Source organism: Peromyscus maniculatus, chromosome 1, assembly GCF_049852395.1.
Source record: "Peromyscus maniculatus bairdii isolate BWxNUB_F1_BW_parent chromosome 1, HU_Pman_BW_mat_3.1, whole genome shotgun sequence".
Lineage (NCBI taxonomy): Eukaryota > Metazoa > Chordata > Mammalia > Rodentia > Cricetidae > Peromyscus > Peromyscus maniculatus.
Genome location: NC_134852.1, coordinates 180,278,382 through 180,297,404, shown reverse-complemented (window position 1 = coordinate 180,297,404; position 19,023 = coordinate 180,278,382). Strand labels below are relative to the sequence as shown.

Below are 19,023 nucleotides of genomic sequence, written 5' to 3'. Positions count from 1 at the left end.
AAGTGACAAGCCCTGGTTATCAGGTGACATGGTACCAATTAGCTGATGTAAATGGGCACATGGGCAAGTTTGAGGTCACATACAGTTCTCAAAGGGGAGGCTGCCCCAAGAACAGGGCTGTGACTCCCCATCAGTGTGTGATTGGCCGTGATGGGGAAAGAACCCAGAGCTGCGTGTGAGGGACCACCTTTTCCTATTTCGTCATCTTGGATAAGGACTTCTTTGGAATAAAAACAGTAATAGTCATCACACCATGAAAGACCTGCTTGAGCCTGCTGGGCTCTTAGTTAAGAGGGTATGGGCACCCTATGTTGAGACTTGCAGTTACGCAGGTTCTGTTATCGTTACACTGACTGCAGGGGCCTGACCCACAGTGTCTAGCTACACAGTGAGAAGAGGCAGAAGGCCTGTTTTGTGCCCCTTGCATACCATCATACGACCGTCGTCTTCCAGTGCTAAGGAGCACAAACACAGGAACGTCTGCATAGACGCACACAGCACACGATGGGGTAATTGTAAGGACCGGGGAGGGAGCTGTCAGGGCACACAGCACTTCCCAGACAAAGGTGAGCCTGGAGCAAGGTCAGCTGGAGCTCTGGAGATGGGGGTGAAGGCCCGAGAGTCCAGGAACCTGTTCCACCATGGAAACAAAAGCTGTGTGTATCCACGAAGGGGAGAGAGAGCTGTTCCCTAAAAGGCTCTCAGAGAAAAACAAACAAGCCCCTGAAATATGCTCGCTGTCAGCTTTGGTGTTTAAATGTGGCCTCCTTCAGGGCACCGTCTCATGCCGCCTCTCTCTTCATTCCAGCTCCCATTTTCTCCAGCAATCACTCAAGCCGAAATGGAACAGCTGCTGGGGCCGTGCCACCCCCACATCCTGTCAGTCACCCCTCGCCGGGACATAATGTACAGGGGAGCCCCCACAACCCCTCCTCCCAGTTACCTCCGCTCACAGCTGTGGACGCAGGCACTGAGAGGTAAGGCCATCTGTCTCTCTCTCATAATAGGTGTTGCCGCCAAGCCTCCCTCCACAGAGAAGAGCTCTGACAGTTGCTGAATTTTATTAATAATCCGTTGGTGGGTTGAGTTACCCAGGGGTGACATTTTAAAAGTAACATACACAAAGCATGCGGACCAAATATCTCATTATCTGTTGCATTTTGTTTTTTTAAAACAAATCAAATGGTACTGGCAATCAACAAGTGTCAGGAGCTCGAAGCTGTATCCCAGCGTCCCATCCTTGCCATTTCACCTTGGTCCGGGACTCAGTTTTCAGCAAGTTGAGGGGCTCTCCGGGTACCCACGGGACCATAGTCACGTGGAGAGTAACACAGCTTTGTGTGCTCAGCAGCCTTCCATTATTGGCAAAATGGCTGAAAGACAGTAAGCGTCCAAATTGGTTTTGACCCATGATTTTGGTGATTTCACCCCATGGTCACTGGGCCTTGCTTTGGGCTCATCAGGGTGGGAGTTTGTGGCAGAGGGGGTCTGTCCACCTCACGGTGGCTAGGCAGCAAAGGGAGAGCCAGGAACGGATTACGTTCTCCCGTTCCCCTTCAAGAGCATGTCCCCCAACAAGCCAACTTCCTGTCACTGAACTCCACTCCCTCAGAGTTGCATTTCCTCCCAAGGAGCCCTCCAGGGTGGTGCCCAAGCAGTGTCTCCACACACAGGCCATGGGCACTTGTTCAAGATCCAAACTGCAGCACCTTGGGAGAAGATGATAAAGTGACAGAAAATGTTACAGACAATCAGGAAGTCACTGTCCACTCAATACTTTTGGTTGGTATCGCCCTCAGAAAGCATTTCTATGAGAAAATCCCTAAATAACTGTACGTTCCTTTTGTATTTCTGAATTCTCCCCTGGATTTAGAGATTTGAGGGATAGAGGTGGGTTCTCATACCTCGGCTCCCCAGATGAATCTGTGTGAACCACAAAGCCAGTTTCTCAGTGAGTGAAAGGTGTGGTACCATAGGCATTGAGAGAAAAGGAAGTTTTCTCCACACAGGTAGAAGGGAACGGAGTCTCAGACAGTGGGGGCACCTGAGCGATGAGCAGGAGGAGAGGGCACACAGCGGGCAAACAGGCCCTGACAGGCACTCGGGAGAGCAGCGCGCACATGGATGACGACTGGGTGATAGTAGTCGGCTGGCTTCTGTGGACCATGTGCTATAACTGAGGAGTTGCCCTTGTCCTGCTGGAAGCAAGTAACCATTGTGAGAAGAAACATGCAAGGAGGCTGACACGGTAGAGGAAGGACTCTGTGTGAGAAAGCCATTGGCAGTTGGAATGAGCGATGGGGAGGATACAGAGTGAAGCTATTTCAGGGTTCCTTGTGAACAACATGATGCCTTGAAGTAAGACAGAGAAGTAAGGAGAAGGCACTCAAGAGCTTTATCAGGAAGCAGAATTGCCAAGGGATAAACCAGAGGAACCAACTCAATACTCAAGGTATAAAACTGTGCCTTTAACAAAATTTGAGAAATAAAAAAAAAAGAGAGAAGGAATAATAAATTGAGTTTCAGAGCATGAATTTTACGAGATAGTAAAAGATCCACATGGATGTATGTGATAATTAGATATGTAGATTTGAAGGTAAGAATTATTTTAACATCGTGTGTACATGGTAAATGTAGCCTCTCCTGGAAGGAACTGTCAGCGACACCATGTCCGTGGTCGCCACCCATTAAGTTCATGGTCACTGGAAACAGGAAATCTATTCTCCAGTTACCTGAGCTTATCTCTTGTATTGTTTTTACAGTTTCCCAATGGACTGAAAATGGTGTTCACCATTGCACACATTAGCTCAAACCAGGCTGGTTAGACAGACACAGGCTACCTTGGTATGCCAGAGCGATTAGGGTTGGAAGCTAGAGAATGTTCATTCAGTGATCACAGTGATCCATAAGTCACACTGGAAGGAGGGAGGGAGGAAGAAGGGTCGGGACCCACTAGCTCTATGGGAATGAATGAAGTAGATGTTTGCACTGTTTTAGGTTTATAGTATCTGCTGCATGTCCTTGCCACAGCATGTGTATTCTGACCCCACACCTGACTGACTGGGCAAATGTGAGTGGTGGGTTATCTCTTCCAGTCAGGTTGGAGAAGAGGATGACATGAAGGAGGCCTGAATTACTCACTGTGTTTGCGCTAGGGACCAGGATGGAAACACAAAGAGGAAACAGGCTTGCCTTCCGCTCCAGGTTTATACATCTTTGCTCTGTTTGCCTGGGAAACCCCCCAGTAAAAACTCCAGCAGCTTTCTTAACGGAAACAGGTTGATCACACTTTGCGATTTTAGTGGGGCATTGGCCTCTTTTCCTGCTATGCAGGCACTGATTCATCATTTACTTAGCTTTAGCTCATTAATAAAATGGGCTGAGTCACTGTCAGAAGTGAGAAGAGGCCCACAGCAGCTGCCCACCTAACATCAAGCTCTTTGATCCTGACCATCATAAAATAAATGTAAGTTCCCTCAATGTGATGAGAGTCTATTTTTATTTTTAAATACTAACTGAATGACACATAATTTCTGGGACTTGAGCAGTGCCATAACACATCTCCTGATGTTGATCTGAACTCCTTAAGGGAAGTGGCCTTTTACTATGTCATGGTGTATGAGCCACCACCGGTACTTTATGTGTGTGACAGTGGCTTCCCTTGAGAGGAACTCAGTGTCTTTGGAAATGTTAATTCTTTGGGCAGTATAGTATGTCAGTTACACCAACAAAACACAAAACTATTTATGGGTGGCCATTTTGAAATGCAAAAATCTTTGCAGCCTCAGTTTGCATCTCTCATCTTTGCAAGAGAATGTCAGCTGCCTCTCTTCCTTCTCAAGGCCACAAGCATGGTACACTCTGTAATACTAGTGACAGGGATGGGAACTGTGGACTCCCCACAAAGGGAGGGACTAACTAAAGATCTCCTGAACCCCACCTTTGAGACCTAGAAGACTGATTGCAACAAAAGAAAGGATTGGATCTCTTTGCAGAATGTGTAGTCTGGCACAGGAACTAAGACCAGAAAACACTAGGAATCATTGTTTTGGAAAAAGTAGTTAAATTGCCTTTACCAAATAAAGAATGCCAATTTCTCGAGTCCCTACTGAGTACCAGAACACCTCACGGCTTCTTTTATAATGTGTTACTTCAGATGTGGCATTGCTAGAATTCTAGGCACTTGGATATATATGAGGGCTTGTATGTCTCTGACCAACCAAAGCTAATCGTCATAGGGGCCATGTTCTAACTCATTACTAGGAACTTGGTACTATCTGCCTAGATGCTGAGGTCAAAGAGTCGCCATTTCTCAGCACTGTTTCTGCAATTAGTAAAGCCAGCCTGTTCACTACTTCTCCCTTAGTTGCTCGTGGCCATGCCTTAACTTAGCCTCTCCAGTTATTATTTGCAGCCTTCAGTGCTCAGCTCAGAAACCCTGCCCCTCTCTCAGGTCAGCGGCTGACACCCCTGTGGAACCCCTTGGTTCTTAGGATCTGTTACATCTGTATAACATCTATATACATCTGTATCTGTCAGCTAGAGCTGAGTTCGATACTGGAGGGCAGAGGCCCTGTTTCCTCATAACCTTCAGAATATCTTGCTCTGAGTTACGTGATGGCACATGTTGAGGAAGCTTTAACAAGGGATAAGGAGCATTGAGGAGAACGTCCGGGAAACCGGAAGGCGTTGCCCGCCCACTGTCCCCGTGGAAGATTCCCATAGTTTTCTCTTTGATTTTTGTTTGTTTTGTTTTTGTCAGAGGACAGTGGTCTTGATTCTCAATGCTTCTGCCATTGTCTACCTCTTGCAAACTTTGATGTAATACCTAGATGCCAGTCTACCACACATGGGCACACACCAAGAGGTATGGTACTTTTATAGCCATGGTAACGTGGTCTCTTATTTGCATATGTAACATCAAAATACCTCAAAACTAGGCCTGTTGCTTTCCCATTCTTGCTCCTGAGCAAACAAGGATCCTGGCATCTTCTTCTACACAGCTTTTTCTTAGCCTCACACGCATTAGACATAATCTTCCCTCTCTCTTCTTAATCTCCTAGTATATGTTCAGTTACCATAAAAATGTAACAAGATGTTAAAGCTTATCAGGATCTCTCCTAGCCCTAGGGGCTTCGTGGTTCGTCGAGCCTTTTATTGGGCTGGTATTTATGAAGCATGAGATAGGCTGGACCCTGAGGACACCATGGGACAGATGATAAATTAGAGCGGTGCCTTCTCTGAGCATGGAGTCTCATGGGGCAGCCAAGCCAGTGGGCCACAGTAACTTAGCAGACGAGGAAAAGGCGATGCAGGGGCTTTGAAGGCACAGAGCAAGAGCATCTGTTCTCAGAATGAGGGAGGAAGCATTGGAAGAAGCCTGGCCCCCCGAAAGCTGGTAGTGTGTAGGCAGTAAGGTGTATGCAGATGTCAGGAGGGAAGACAGCAGACATGGGCGGGGCTGCGCATGTAACTGAGAGGAACCCCATGTTAACAACAGTGAGGAGTTTCTCCTTCCTCTTGAGAACAAGCATTAGTTTGTCTGGCCAGTAGGAAACCATGGTGACTATAGCATTCCATCTAAATGTGTCTGATGTTCACCCACACCAGCATATCTTCCAGAAGTGACAGGGGATGGGAACGTGTTTCACTTGGTCCTCAGTCAGACAAAGGCTGTCCTCTGTAACTCTTAGACTAATAAGCCACCACTGTGGGGTTGTATTATTTATTTCCTAGTATAATTTGAAAAGATCATTTTTGTTCTTTGCTATTCCAGCTTTCATCCTTCACGGTTATGGCTTATCAGGTCTTTGAAGAGTCCCTGAGTGTCAAAAAAAAAAATTGAAAATCTTCTCTCTGTTAGCGAGAGAGTAACAAAGGTCTAGGAATCAGCGGCACTGGTTGGCCTCACTTGTCTGCTGTATTAGAGGGGGGCTGACTTCTGCTAAGGGCTCTCCACAGGACTCTGTGCATCCTCTCAGAGCTACAGTTGACTCAAGGCACATCACTGAGTGACCCCCTGACATGGACGTCAGATACTTTGTCGTGTGCACTGAGACGTTCCTAATCCAGAGGGTAACAAATAAATACAGAACAATAAATAAAGTCCATCAGTCTTGATTCTCAGGATCATGTGACATGAAGTGAACACCATAGCAGCAGGCTCTCCCACTGGATGATGAAGATGCTAGCATCAGAGAGTTCTATGAAAAATCAAGATGTGGTCCTTGCCTTGCATCCCCTGAGGATGTCAGTAGCTTTCTAGAAAGATGGCTTCCATGGACATTTGAGATCAAGAGGGGAAGAGTCCAAAATCATCCCCTCCCTCTGCCAGTATGCACATATGTGTGATTCTACACACACACACACACACACACACACACACACACACGCACGCACACTTTGAGAATTACCAAATGTCGCAAAAGATGAATGGATGGATGAAGCAAAACCCACTGCTAGACTAATCTTCCCTGCTTTCATTTAAATGTCCCATCAAACTCTCAGGGTCTAGTGTGTTTGTTGGGAATGTAATCAGGAGTTAATTCTATCACTATCTCTAACTTATCATTAAAGACCTAAAACCCTAGTACTCAGCTTTGGTCTTTTCCATAGCCCTTTACATCTAATTAACCCATGGAGCTGTCAGTGGTTTCCAAGTTTATCCATCATCATTCTTCCACTCCATGTTGACCCCTCCTGCCTGGCCTGCCCTCTCAAGTATGGCGTCCTACCTGTTTTCTCTGTGTCTGATTTTGCCTGTCCACAGTAGTCTTCCCCCATCTCATCAGCCTTTGCTCTGCATCCCAAGACCTGCTCTTCAGAATGTAAACAAATTATTTGTTCCTTTCTACCCCCTCCTTCATCCTACAAAGAGTACCAAACTCCTGTTGTGATGGTCCTCTGTGGTCTGGGCCAGCCAAGTCCCTTTTCCATTGCTACCCATCTTAAGAGGCCAAAAACTTAAAGCCTTCTTGTTGTTCCTAGGAAGGACCAACATAACCTTGCCCTCAAGCCTTTGCATTTGCTTAGTCCTGAGACACTAGGTCATTACGATGAGGTGAGCCTTTCTTTTCAGTGTCTACTCAAATGGTGCTGTTCTAAAGAGACATTTCTTTGGAGAACCTTTGTTTGTTTGTTTGAGATGGAGTCTCATGTAGCCCTGGCTGGTCTGGAACTTGATAGGTAGAGCAGACCTCAGACTCACAGTAATTCTCCTGCCTCTGTCCCCTGTGTGCTGGGCTCACAGGTATGAGCCTGCATGGTGGTCTGAGAGAAGCTTCCTCCATCCAGATTCACTCTGTTGCTTGGCTCTGCTGTCTCCTTTCCCCAGCACTTTACCTGAACCTAAGTTATGATTTTATTAGATTAGAGCCACTCCATTACCTGAGGTCTCCCAGAGAGCAGAGACGAAGGTGGCAATTTCCTTAACCACTCAGTGCTTCTGGGGAGATGTGTGGAATTTCGTGGCGAGTGTGGAAGTGGGGAGAGGAACTCCGCTGTGATGATGGCTCCACTATTTCTGGACAAGTTAATAATAACCTGAGTGCATGGTTGCTGTCCTTCTGCTGTCTTCTCCTTTGCGGCACTTTGGTCCCTGTGGAGGCCTTGCTGTGAGACGCCATATGCACTTACCAGGGAAACAGCTCATTCTGCCCCCAATACCTGGTCACATCAGATTATTGCTCATGTGGTTTTTTTTTTTTTAATTTTGAAACACACTGTTTCATCATTTTAGCTTAAGTATAACCACACATAAAAAAAATCAACTATTAAGATGTCTATAAAAGTTACATTTTTTCAAAGTGCTAAGAAAGTCACTTGGACCCTAGAAGCAAAGACAGCCATCTTGATTTTATTTCCACATTCCAAACAGATACCCTTCCTGTTATGGCCAAGATGATGTTTTCTTAGTCCCCTTGGATTTTCTGTCAGGAAAGTGAGTCATGGCTGTAAGAAAGATGGCTTGAAGTAAAATAGAATTCCTTTTTTGCCACCTCTACTTGAACACACGAAGCAACAGAAGTATGGTACTGTTGCTAGGCCGTGGTATTATTCAAACTTGTCAGCGTGCTCTCTTTTCCAGCAAATTATGCAGCGCTCAAATCTCCAAGGGGAGAGAGCTCAGCAGCCTTCCAGCTTGAGTCATGTGATGATATAGTCCTGAGTTCCTGCTCTCTGGTGTAGAACAGGCTGCTCCAGAGAGAGGTTCCACTTCATCTTCTAGCAGTGTGACCTAGACTCACAGGGTCATCTCTCTTCTTAAATAAGGGCATTCATTGCTCAGAGGGTTCCATTGTTTTGCAACTGAAGGATTGTCTGTTTCTTGCTCAGGAGGGAGTCTATCAAGGTGAAGAAATACTATGAGGCAATGTTCTTTAGATGAGTCTTGGAGGGGGCTTCTTTTTTTGAGAACTCTCTTTGGTTGCTTCTCTGTGTAGTTGCAAGGAAGAAGAAAAGCCCTCATTTTAGTCAACCTCAGAGTAAATGGTTAGGGACATTCTCTTAGACAATATAGTCTCTTCTGGAATAGATGTTTCCTACAGAAACAAATGAAATATCTAAAGAGATGCTGATTACTTGAGCAAGACGCTCATCAACCTGGCCCAGGGATTGACACTAAACTGGGAGTTGAGTCTCCGGAAGCAATGGAATGTTCCACAGAGTGGTTCTTTGGCAGCAGTGACCAGCATTTGCTAAGTACTTGTCCTTGCACATTACTGGGTGATGTACTACAGATGCAGATCGACAGTGATGGCCAAGGAGTTACTCTCTCCCCCCCACCCCCAGAAGAACCATGAGCCCTTCTCTGGTCGACTGTGGCCTTTGCAAATGCTGCTTTCTCCAATTCACTTCTCTAGTCAGCTACTGAGTCTTACTTTCAAGAGAAGGAACTGAATATTCCTTCACAGTTAACCTGATATTCCAAACATGGAAAGAAATCACATCCAAACAGCACATGTCATTACTGAATTAATGACCTCTCGGCTAGTTTCTTAAGATTCACAGATTATACTGGCTGTTGTGGTTTCGTATAGCACTGGCTTGCAAATGTATCTAGCCATATATGGCAGGAGTTACATTTAAATTTGATCCTCAAAGTTGAATAGACTTTAAAGAAACTTGTTTACATTTTGAAGCCATGAGGAACGATTTAGGATAGTCTGTGTGGGATACACTTGTGCCTCCCTTTCTCATGTTTAGGCAAAAATAACAGTTTTTCTTGTCTAGCATTCTCATTGCAGTCTGTTCTGGGTGTTAACTTTTTCATAATGCATTCTGTCAGGAAGCACATTGAGCAGGACTGCCATGCTGGACCAGAGAGACGCTTCTCTCTCTCACTGTAGGACAGTGAGGTGGCCCGCTTGGCCAGTCCCCGCTCACAGCAGCCTGAAAAGGGTGACATCACTGCAGGAATGCTCTTCTGAGAACATTTTTCAAGATCAAGTGTCCAAGACTAGCCTAGACAACATTTTCTTTTGGTTAAGCACTCTTTTGAAAGGAGACTTTGGCAGAATCAGATGTTCCTTTTCCTCTCATTCACATCAGATTCTGAAACAGAAAAATGACTGAGTCACCACCCACCCTGGGGGCCAGATATTTCAGACATCTTGGTTCTTGTTTCTGCAGAGAATTCATTGCTCTTGTGTACAGAGATCCTTTCTCCTTCTCATTTTCTTTTCCATGAAGGAAAACAGCAGCACCTTTGGCACTACTTGAGAGTTGACCACAAAAAAAAAAAAAAAATACATATTTCTGTAGAATTCTTAGCCTTTGGTGTTCTTTTCATGACTTTACAGCTTGTCCCCTCAACCCAAATGAAATAACTCCTGCATGTCACTTCGTCGGCCCCATTTCCATAAATGTTATAATATATGTTTGAATCCCTTTTAAAGCCTTGTGATCATTTCACCCACAGTCCTCATTTCATGTTCCCTGGAGGATTGGGGATCATTTTTAAGTCTTGGGGCTCTTCTGTTTTGATGAATTGTTTACAATAATTATTGACCCAGCTGTTTGTAAGGAGACAGATGCGCTCCTCCTTACCAGGGCACCGATTTGGCTCTTTGAGTGAAGCCCAACTCTTTGGATGGACACACAGCTCTTGGCCAGCATTGGTCCTGCCCAGATGGATGGTTTTGCAATTACCCACACCTCCCAGCAGCCGTTTCTTCATTACTGAAAGCTGCCCCCAATTGTCCCAAAAGCTGAATTCAATCTGCAGTTCCCCCAGTAACGTGCTGTGATTCATTTGGGGACAAATCTGGATTGAACTGAGTCCAAGTGTCTCTTTTGTGAGACAGAAGGGAAGTATAAGTAGATACTATAGTCACCCAGATGAGTCAGCCAGGAATTCATGAAGTGATTCATAAATCGTTATAAAGACCACTAAAGTCTACTAAAATGGAGAGCTGTCTGGCTATACAAAGTACGGTATTATCATTGGGCTGTTTTTTTTAAAGATGTTAAATCAGATGTGAAATCCTTAAGACTGTGCTTTTCTTTTTAGATTTTCAAAAGGATTTCTTCTCCCCCCTCTGCAGTGGACCAACGGCAAGCCATTTTTCATTGATTAGTTTTCACAGATGAATTTTAAAACCCCAACAGATGATACCCTACAATTCCTTGGGGAGGTGGGGAAGTCCCTGTGAAAATCCATCATAGACCAGTTTGTATCCATTAGTTCTGCTCCCTGACAGCAAATCAATGATAGTTCTGTGTGGGTACAATGAAACTAGCTGTTCACATGTGTTCTCCTTCTTTGATAGGTCTACAGCCCCAGTAGAAAAGAAAGGGGATGGAGGGCATATCCAAAAACATGTACTAACCAGTGCTCAATCTCACTGATCATGTAGATTCGTGAGTCTCTTCTTCTCACAGTGTTAAGACCCAGAGCAGGGCCATGACACATCCCCACATGGCTGGTTAGAACCATTGTGTATACAGCACAATTGAAGGGCAGGAAGAAATGTGGGGCATGGATGTGACTTTCAACACAATCACCAGTAAACGTTGTTTTCAAAAAATATATCTGAAAGCTGATATCAAAATGGTGTAGGCTTATAGACAAGGAAAGAAGCCCTAACCAAAAGGAGTTGTCCATTGGAAAGTCTGGTACCTGACCAGCTTAGGCATGAAGAGCTCACTGGGACTGAGCAAGTTTCCTCACACTAAGGAACAACACTTTCATTGTCAGATCTTTTTAAGTCAGTGTCTTTCTGATACTCTTTCTACTAAGTAACGATAACGGTTAAGATTTCAGGTGCCCTTAGAAGTCACCTCCTATTCCTCTCTTCACCCCATCCCACTGACTTGGTTTGAATCCCAGGAGAGAGGTTGGTCTAGACTTACTGTATGAGAGTGGTGGGTAGAAAAGTAGATCGGCGTGGCAGGGAAGTACTTTCTTCACCATGCTTGACCTCTTTTATTTTCATCCAAAAAAAAATGTTCTAGATCCCCTCCACCTGGAATGTTCCATGATGGCACTAACATATTAAGTCAGTACCAAGAAGTTAGACCCTTATAGACTGCAAAGCTCACTGCTCCAAAGAACTGGAAAATGAACAGATGAGTCAGTGTTAGTTTCCATATAAGAATTGTCAAGACAGGAAAGGTTTCCTCGGTTTTTTAAATTTCATTCTGAGCCTTCCTTAAGTGTTCTGACACAGCACCAGGACTATAATCTTGGGCAATTTGTAGGCTCTGGGTCACCAAAAACACGTACCCAGGATGCCCCATGTGGATACTCTTTACATCAGTCATCCATTCTCTAAGCATTCACTGGTCACTTGAAAGTGGTCAGACATTCCTGGTTTAAGTTTTTGGATGGCCCGGACTTGTAAATGTGTGGTTCTGCACAGTGCGCCATCATCCCGTAGCTGCCATTGCTCGCTCTTTGTTACACTCCCGTGGTGGCCCACTACTGGTTCTCACTTAGTCTTAGATGTGCTGCCTTGCTCCTTTCACTAACTTCCGGGATACAGAGAAATGTGTCCTCAGTTGCTTTGCCCTCTGTGCTCACGGCAGCTGCACACTCAGCCAGTGACCAGTATGTATCTCCTGGATGAAAAGAAAAATTAGAATTAATCTCATACTTTACAATTCTGGGAGAAATTGGGCTGTCTTTGTTTTACACTTGCCATGGAAGCTGGGGGAGTTGAATGGTTTATTCAGATTTACTTACCTAGTAAGAGAGAGTACCAGAGTCCAAGCCGTCACCCACCTGATTCTCCATCCCTACCCATTTTCTGCATGGCAACTTTAACCGTGTCCCTTCCACTTGGGACCTACTGTCTTGTGATAGTCTAGGATTAGGTGCTACGTCTTGAGGAAGGGTGACCTCTTTGTGCAGGCCTGCCCACTGCCACATGGGGAGCCCGACCATAGTGAGAGTAGGCCAGGGGAGGCAGGAAAGGGAGGCAGAGAAGGAAGAAGCGTGGCCAAGTGATCAGCTGTTTTCTGAAGTGTGCATAAATGAGGACTTGCAGGAGCCTTTCCAGTCCTCCTCCAGCAAGAGGCTCACTTATGAGGCTTCAAAACCGCTCCCCTGCCTTCTTGTCTTGGCAAACCATTGCTCATCAGAAGGTCATACCAGCTCCCCACCGAGTGAGTGGAAATGGTTGACTCAGTTCTGGTTTGCTTTTGTGTGCTGTTTCTGGTAATAGTCTGTGATGTGCCTGCTTGTACAGTAGTTGTCTCTTTTGAGGTCTTGTGAAAGGCCTAACTTAGTACATATAGATTAACAGAGAGGCCATGTCTTTTTTTTTAAGTTAAAATACCGTGTGATATAAGAATCATGGCCCACAGAAGGAACTAAACAGGGCTCATAGGAGCTCACAGAGACATAAGTGACAGTCACAGACCCTGGATGAGTCTAAGCTAGGTCCTCTGCATATACATTATGGTAGCTAGCGTGGTGTTCTTGTGAGACTCATAACTCTTGTGGGAGTGGAGAGTATCTTGACTCTTTTCCCTGGTCTTAGAACCCTTTTCCTCCTAGTAGGTTACTGTGCCCAGCCTTAATATGAGGGTTTGTGCCTAGTCTTCCTGTAACTTGCTATGATATGTTCGTTTGGTTGATATCCTGAGAGGCCTGTTCTTTTTTGGAGGGAAATAGAGGAGCAGTGAGTCTGAGGGCCAGGGGGTGGGAGGATAGGGGGTAGGAGGAGTGTAGGGAGCAGGATCTGTGATTGGGATGTAATATTTGAGAGTAGAATGAAAAAGAAAAAATACTATTTGGTGTTTTTAGGCAGAAATAAAACTGATTCTAAAAATTCATGGATGAAAATAACAAAATGTTCTTTAATTGATACTTGTAAATTTGTATAAATTGATTCTGTGCTTGGAAAACATTCCTATTTATAAATAGATTTCTTGTGCTGGAATTTTAAGTTATTGATTCTTACTTGCTTCCTTATTTCTGGCAATTGTCTGAAAATATGATCACATAATCACTTCTTTCTTTTCCTTTTGCTTTTTTTTTTGTTTTTTGAGATAGGGTTCCTCTGTATAGCATTGAATGTTCTGGAACTTGCTCTATAGACCAAACTGGCCTCAAACTCACAGAGATCCACCTGCCTCTGCCTGCCAAGTGCTGAGATTAAAGGTGTGTCCCACCACTGCCCAGCTGGGATCACTTCTTATGTATAATTTCTCTGTAGAAGCAACAGTTAAAATTTTTGTACTGACTCCTTTTAAATCAAAGGCTACTTTGTGAAGATTTGTTTCACTTGGAAGAATTTGTACTTAAACTTTTAATGGTATTTCATGTCAGATGAAATGTTTTCTTAGGCTGGGCGGTGGTGGCGCACGCCTTTAATCCCAGCACTCGGGAGGCAGAGGCAGGCGGATCTTTGTGAGTTCGAGGCCAGCCTGGGCTACCAAGTGAGTTCCAGGAAAGGCGCAAAGCTACACAGAGAAACCCTGTCTCAAAAAACCAAAAAAAAAAAAAAGAAAAGAAATGTTTTCTTCAGTTTTTTAACCCTGTGCTGTGTTGTCTCACCTGTGTGAAGAACACAGAAGGCAGAGAATTAGCAATGGGCAGATGTTGATTAAGTGGAAGGCATAGTATTTTACACCTCTAGGTCATGAAATAATGCTAAATTCTTGGTATGTACCCACCACATTTTCCCCTTTATTTATCCTTATCAATATTAAATAATATGTGGTAGCCAAGAAAGTATGCCCAGGAACTTCTCTGAATAGGTAATAATTTGGAATGAGAACATCATTATATAAAACCATACACATATAAACTCCATACCTAGTATAATATAATCTACTTATGGATGACAAAATATTTTAATAAATTATACCCTTGTATTTTTGCCTTCCCCATTTTCTGCTTAGTAGTCATAATTTAACCTTTGACCCTGTCATTGCAAATGAGAAAAGCATTAGATTTTTACTTGGAAGAACTTTGGTCTCTCTTCATAATCTTTGAACACCATTTCTATTCCTTACTAACCCAATTTATGTGATTCAGATGTATCATGTTGTTTGGGACGAGGGTTATGTCCTCAGATTGTACCAGGGTCCCCAGATAGTCCCAACTTGGCTGTCCACTCATTGCTTTGCTCCTTCAGCTCTAGACTGAAGGAAGGTAGACACACCAGAAGAAAAGACCGGAGGACCTTCTAGGCTGAGGGGAGGTAGACGCACCAGAAGGAAAGACCAGAGGACCTTCTAGACTGAAGGGAGGTAGATATACCAGAAGGAAAGACCAGATGACCTTCTAGACTTAGGGGAGGTAGATGCACCAGAAGGAAAGACCAGATGACCTTCTAGACTGAGGGGAGGTAGACACACCAGAAGGAAAGACCAGAGGACCGTCTAGACTGAGGGAGGTAGACACACCAGAAGGAAAGACCAGAGGACCATCTAGACTGAGGGGATGTAGACACACCAGAAGGAAAGACCAGAGGACCGTCTAGACTGAGGGAGGTAGACACACCAGAAGGAAAGACCAGAGGACTGTCTAGACTGAGGGAAGTAGACGCACCAAAGGAAAGACCAGAGGACCATCTAGCTTGTTGTGCCTTTTGTTCTCAAATAAAGAAGTAAGACAAGAGAGTGGTCTTAATTATTTTGTTTTCCCAAAAAAGTTGAAATGCCAGTGTGATTCCGTGATAATGATATAGGTCACATCTTGCAATTCAAGTCCCTCCCCCCATCACCTCAAGGACCATAAGAACAGTGGCTTCCAGGACTAGTGTAGACTCCATCGATCCCCAAAGTCTGTGATTCCATAATTCCTCACTCGTCTCCTGCAAGCTCAGAGTAACTTTGGAGACACAGTAAGGACATGGTCCCCAGAAAATAGCCTCCATATGGGGAATCCTGGCTTATGTGTTTTACTAGATGGTCTCAGGCCAGTGCCAGGATTTGTTTGCTGTGTTTTCTCTCAGGGCCACTTAACAGAGATCCCCCCCCCCCCAATTAAGAGGACGTGCTTAGAAAAGTGCACATTTACCAGCACAGGACATGCGGCTGCTGCTCTCTTTCCTTAGAATAAAACCTAAGTGACCACTTCATAGGCGTCCTGTCATGTCTGGTTTGCGTGGATGCTCTGATCTGTTTGCTTTAAGTCCCTCTCTTCCTCTTGGCCTCTCTGCAGACTTCTTAGAGTCTCATTACCCCTCACAAGTGAAATGCAAAGTGAACATGGCATTTTGTCCCATACTCTCTTACTCCCTCATCATCAACGTTGACGCTCTGCCTTATGAGTCCTCACTCGGCTTCAAAGCCTTTGGGAGTACTTTGTAAATTTGTCTAATGCACCTGCCCCTTTTCTCAGGTATGCTCAGGCTTGTGGAGTCAGTTGTTCCTATAAAACAAGCAATGTCATAGACAATGACCTGTATTTGCTAGTGCAAAATAAAGCTATTCTTCCTGCAGAGTGTAAACAGGCACCAATTAAATGTTTTCATGTTGGTGAACTTTGGAGAGAAGAGGTCAAATACTTCATTGCCAGCATTTATTTTTGTTTGTTTGTTTTTTGTTTTTTCGAGACGGGGCTTTCTCTGTGTACTTTTGGTGCCTGTCCTAGATCTCGCTCTGTAGACCAGGCTGTCTTCAAATTGACAGAGGTCTGCCTGGCTCTGCCTCCTGAGTTCTGGGATTAAAGGCGTGTGCCACTGCCACATGGCTGCTAGCATATTTTTACCCAAAATTATTTTGCTGCTTATTCTCATGGCGTTGAAAGACCCTCAGCTTCTTTCTCTTCCATGAATATCACAGTCCCCACTGAACCAACATCGAATCCTGTTGATTTCTCTGTGGACATTCCCAACTGCAAGGCTGTTCTCAGAAGTCTCACCTTCCTTCACTGTTAAGACAGTAGAGGTCACCTGGTAGTGGTGGTACACGCCCTTAATCCCAGCACTCTGGAGGCAGAGGCAGGTGGATCTCTATGAGTCTGAGGCCAGATGTGAGATCTCCAAAGCTACAGAGTCAGACCTGCTTAGTACACTCATAGGTGAAATTCAGAATGAAGGGGAATATTGCATTCTTTGAAAAGGGAGTAAGAGAGGCTAGAGATGGCTAAGTGCGTTCCCTGATTAAACACTGAGGACCTAGCTCCCATGGAAAAAAATGCCAGAAGTGGCAATGCACACCCATAATACCAATGCTGAGGAGGTAGAAAGGAAGACATATCTGTGATGCTTTCTAGATGTATAGTCTAGCCAAATCAGTCAGCCACAGGTTCGAAGATCTCATCTCAAAAATTAAGTTGGAGAATGAGAAAATAAACATGTTTTGACCCGTATGTACCTGCACACGTCCACGTGCATCCACATGATGTCCACACACAGAACAGGAATACATGGGCTGTGGAGCTGGCTCAGTGGATACAGTGTTTGTCATACAAGCTCGGGAATTCCAGTACAGCCAGGACACTGTTACACAGAGAAACCCTGTCTCGAAAAACAAAACAAACCACCACACACACAAAAAAAAGATAGTAAAGGTCATTCTAAATCTTGTGACTCAGAACCTCACAATGAGAAGATAAATATGCTGTTGTCTGAGGTTAATTGGTGAGCTCTCCTTGTTTAAATATCATATATCTCCTTTCAGAAACCAGTACTCTTGGACTGGGGCTGAGGGAACGGCCCAATGGTAGAGTGCTTACCTAGCATGTGCAAGGCATTGGGTTCAACAAAACCGAAAAACCCAACGATCTTGTGATTGTTACACATTATGACAAAGAATGCTCTACATTGCATTCCCTCTATCCCATCAAGAATGTTCTTTGCCCAGCACAGAACCCAAGCCAACCTCTCAGGTTCTGGGTTTCAAGGCACATTTGACCTTTGAGGTTTAAGTTAATTTGCTCTTGGCAAGAGAGAATGCATTGTTTAAGGCGACTCCAGTTAGAGAGGGTCATAATAAGGACCCGGAACACTTCTTGGACCTCAGATGTGCCTTACAAAACAAAATGTTTATGAGCTAAGTGTAAATGACTCAGAAACATACGAATCAAATTTCCCCTAAAATGTGAACGGATTTTAAAATTAGCAGGGAAAGGGCCTGGCAATAGAAGGGCTCTGAATTTCACAAAACCCAGAGGATTTGAAATGCAGTTTAAGAAGTTTGACAAACCCAAACTGTGACTAAGGTTTTCTTTGTTGGTGTCTTTTCTTCCCTTGTGCCTCAGAGAAGAACCCAGTGGTTGGAAGGAAAAGAGAAGGTAGGAAGGGTTTTTGAAAGAGCGTATTTTCATACAATGTAGGGCCAGAATGGGGACTTAGAAGGCTTTGGGTAGTTGGTCATGCTGCCTTTTGGAATTGTTTTCCCAGGTTTGCACCTCCGACTCCATCTCCTCACCACATCAGCCCAGGAAGAGTTCCAGCTCCTCAGTCACTGCTGCAGAGGACACAGTCTGCCCACACCCAGCAGCCACCAGGCTCCCTCCTGAAGTCCTACCAGCCAGAAACAAACTCTGCTTTTCAGTCAAATGGTATCCACGTCCATGGTAAGCAGGGCCTGGCAGCCCTTTGAGTTGTGAAAGGCAGTGTTTTGCTCTGGCCTTTAATCAAGTATCCTAGTGATGAGTTGTGGGTATCAAATGTTCTGTTTTACATCAGACAGGCTTTTGGAATCTGCTCCCCCCCCCCACACACACACTTATTAGCACACTGATTAGGCATGGAGTCCTATAGTACTTTCCTCAGATGACTGGCTTATGACACCCATTGTTGTCAGCCCAAGGCAATCATTTCTGTTCCTGATGTTGTAGCACCTCCAGGACAGACTCCAGCCATAGCACCCTGCTCCTGAATGATCAGGAGACTGTGTGAAAGGAAGCCCCAAGCACCCTGCCGTCCATGTCCATCGTCTCCGTCCCATGAACCAGGTCAACACCTGCTTCCCCATCATCTGCCCTGGCTCTGAACGGACTCTGTCTCACCTCTATTTCTCTAGTAGAACTTCCATTCTCTCTGTCTTATCGCTTATCTGAATAAAACATATCTTCTTTATTAGTATATAAACTGGTTTCGGAGGCCAGCATTATCTGACCCACCATCATATCTCTTAGGGAACTCAACACATGTCTTCATGTATAGTAAGGACTGTACATGTTCATGGAGGACGAAAAGAACATGAGGAGATGAGAAATCACAGCCGTTTTCAGTCTGTGTCAGTGTTGTGTTCACAACACTAAGGACCACACTTGGAGGACTGAGTCGGCTTCAGTTTCTTTTCTTTATTTAAACTCATCTACTCAGTTCAAGTGGATTTCACGGAGAACTGAAATGCCAAATCAGACAGACTCCAACTGACACATCCTTTTCCTTCTTGTTGCCAGGATTCTATATAAGCAGAAATGATACTGTCCATTGAGATACCTTCTGATGACTCCACAAATGAGTCTTTGCCTTTGTCCTCTCACTGATAACAAATATTTATATGGGTTATCAGTTGGAATTATTGGATGGTATCCCAAGCCTGTGTTTACTCTGAGTGTGAATAATGTCCCTAGATAGTAGACTCCAGCAGTGTGGTGGTGCTAAACTTGAC

At 44.6% G+C, this 19,023-nt stretch overlaps 1 protein-coding gene across 6 annotated transcripts in view; it reads left to right on the top strand.

Moving 5' to 3' along the window:
- Positions 1-19,023, top strand: part of Glis3 (GLIS family zinc finger 3) — a 447,159-nt gene that overhangs the window by 404,756 nt on the left and 23,380 nt on the right. For all 6 annotated transcript variants that reach the window (XM_076561823.1, XM_006987450.4, XM_076561816.1 and 3 more), the window contains 2 exons: positions 809-977; positions 17,802-17,977. In XM_076561823.1, coding sequence (XP_076417938.1) covers positions 809-977; positions 17,802-17,977 — 345 coding nt within the window. The remainder of the gene's footprint in view (positions 1-808; positions 978-17,801; positions 17,978-19,023) is intronic.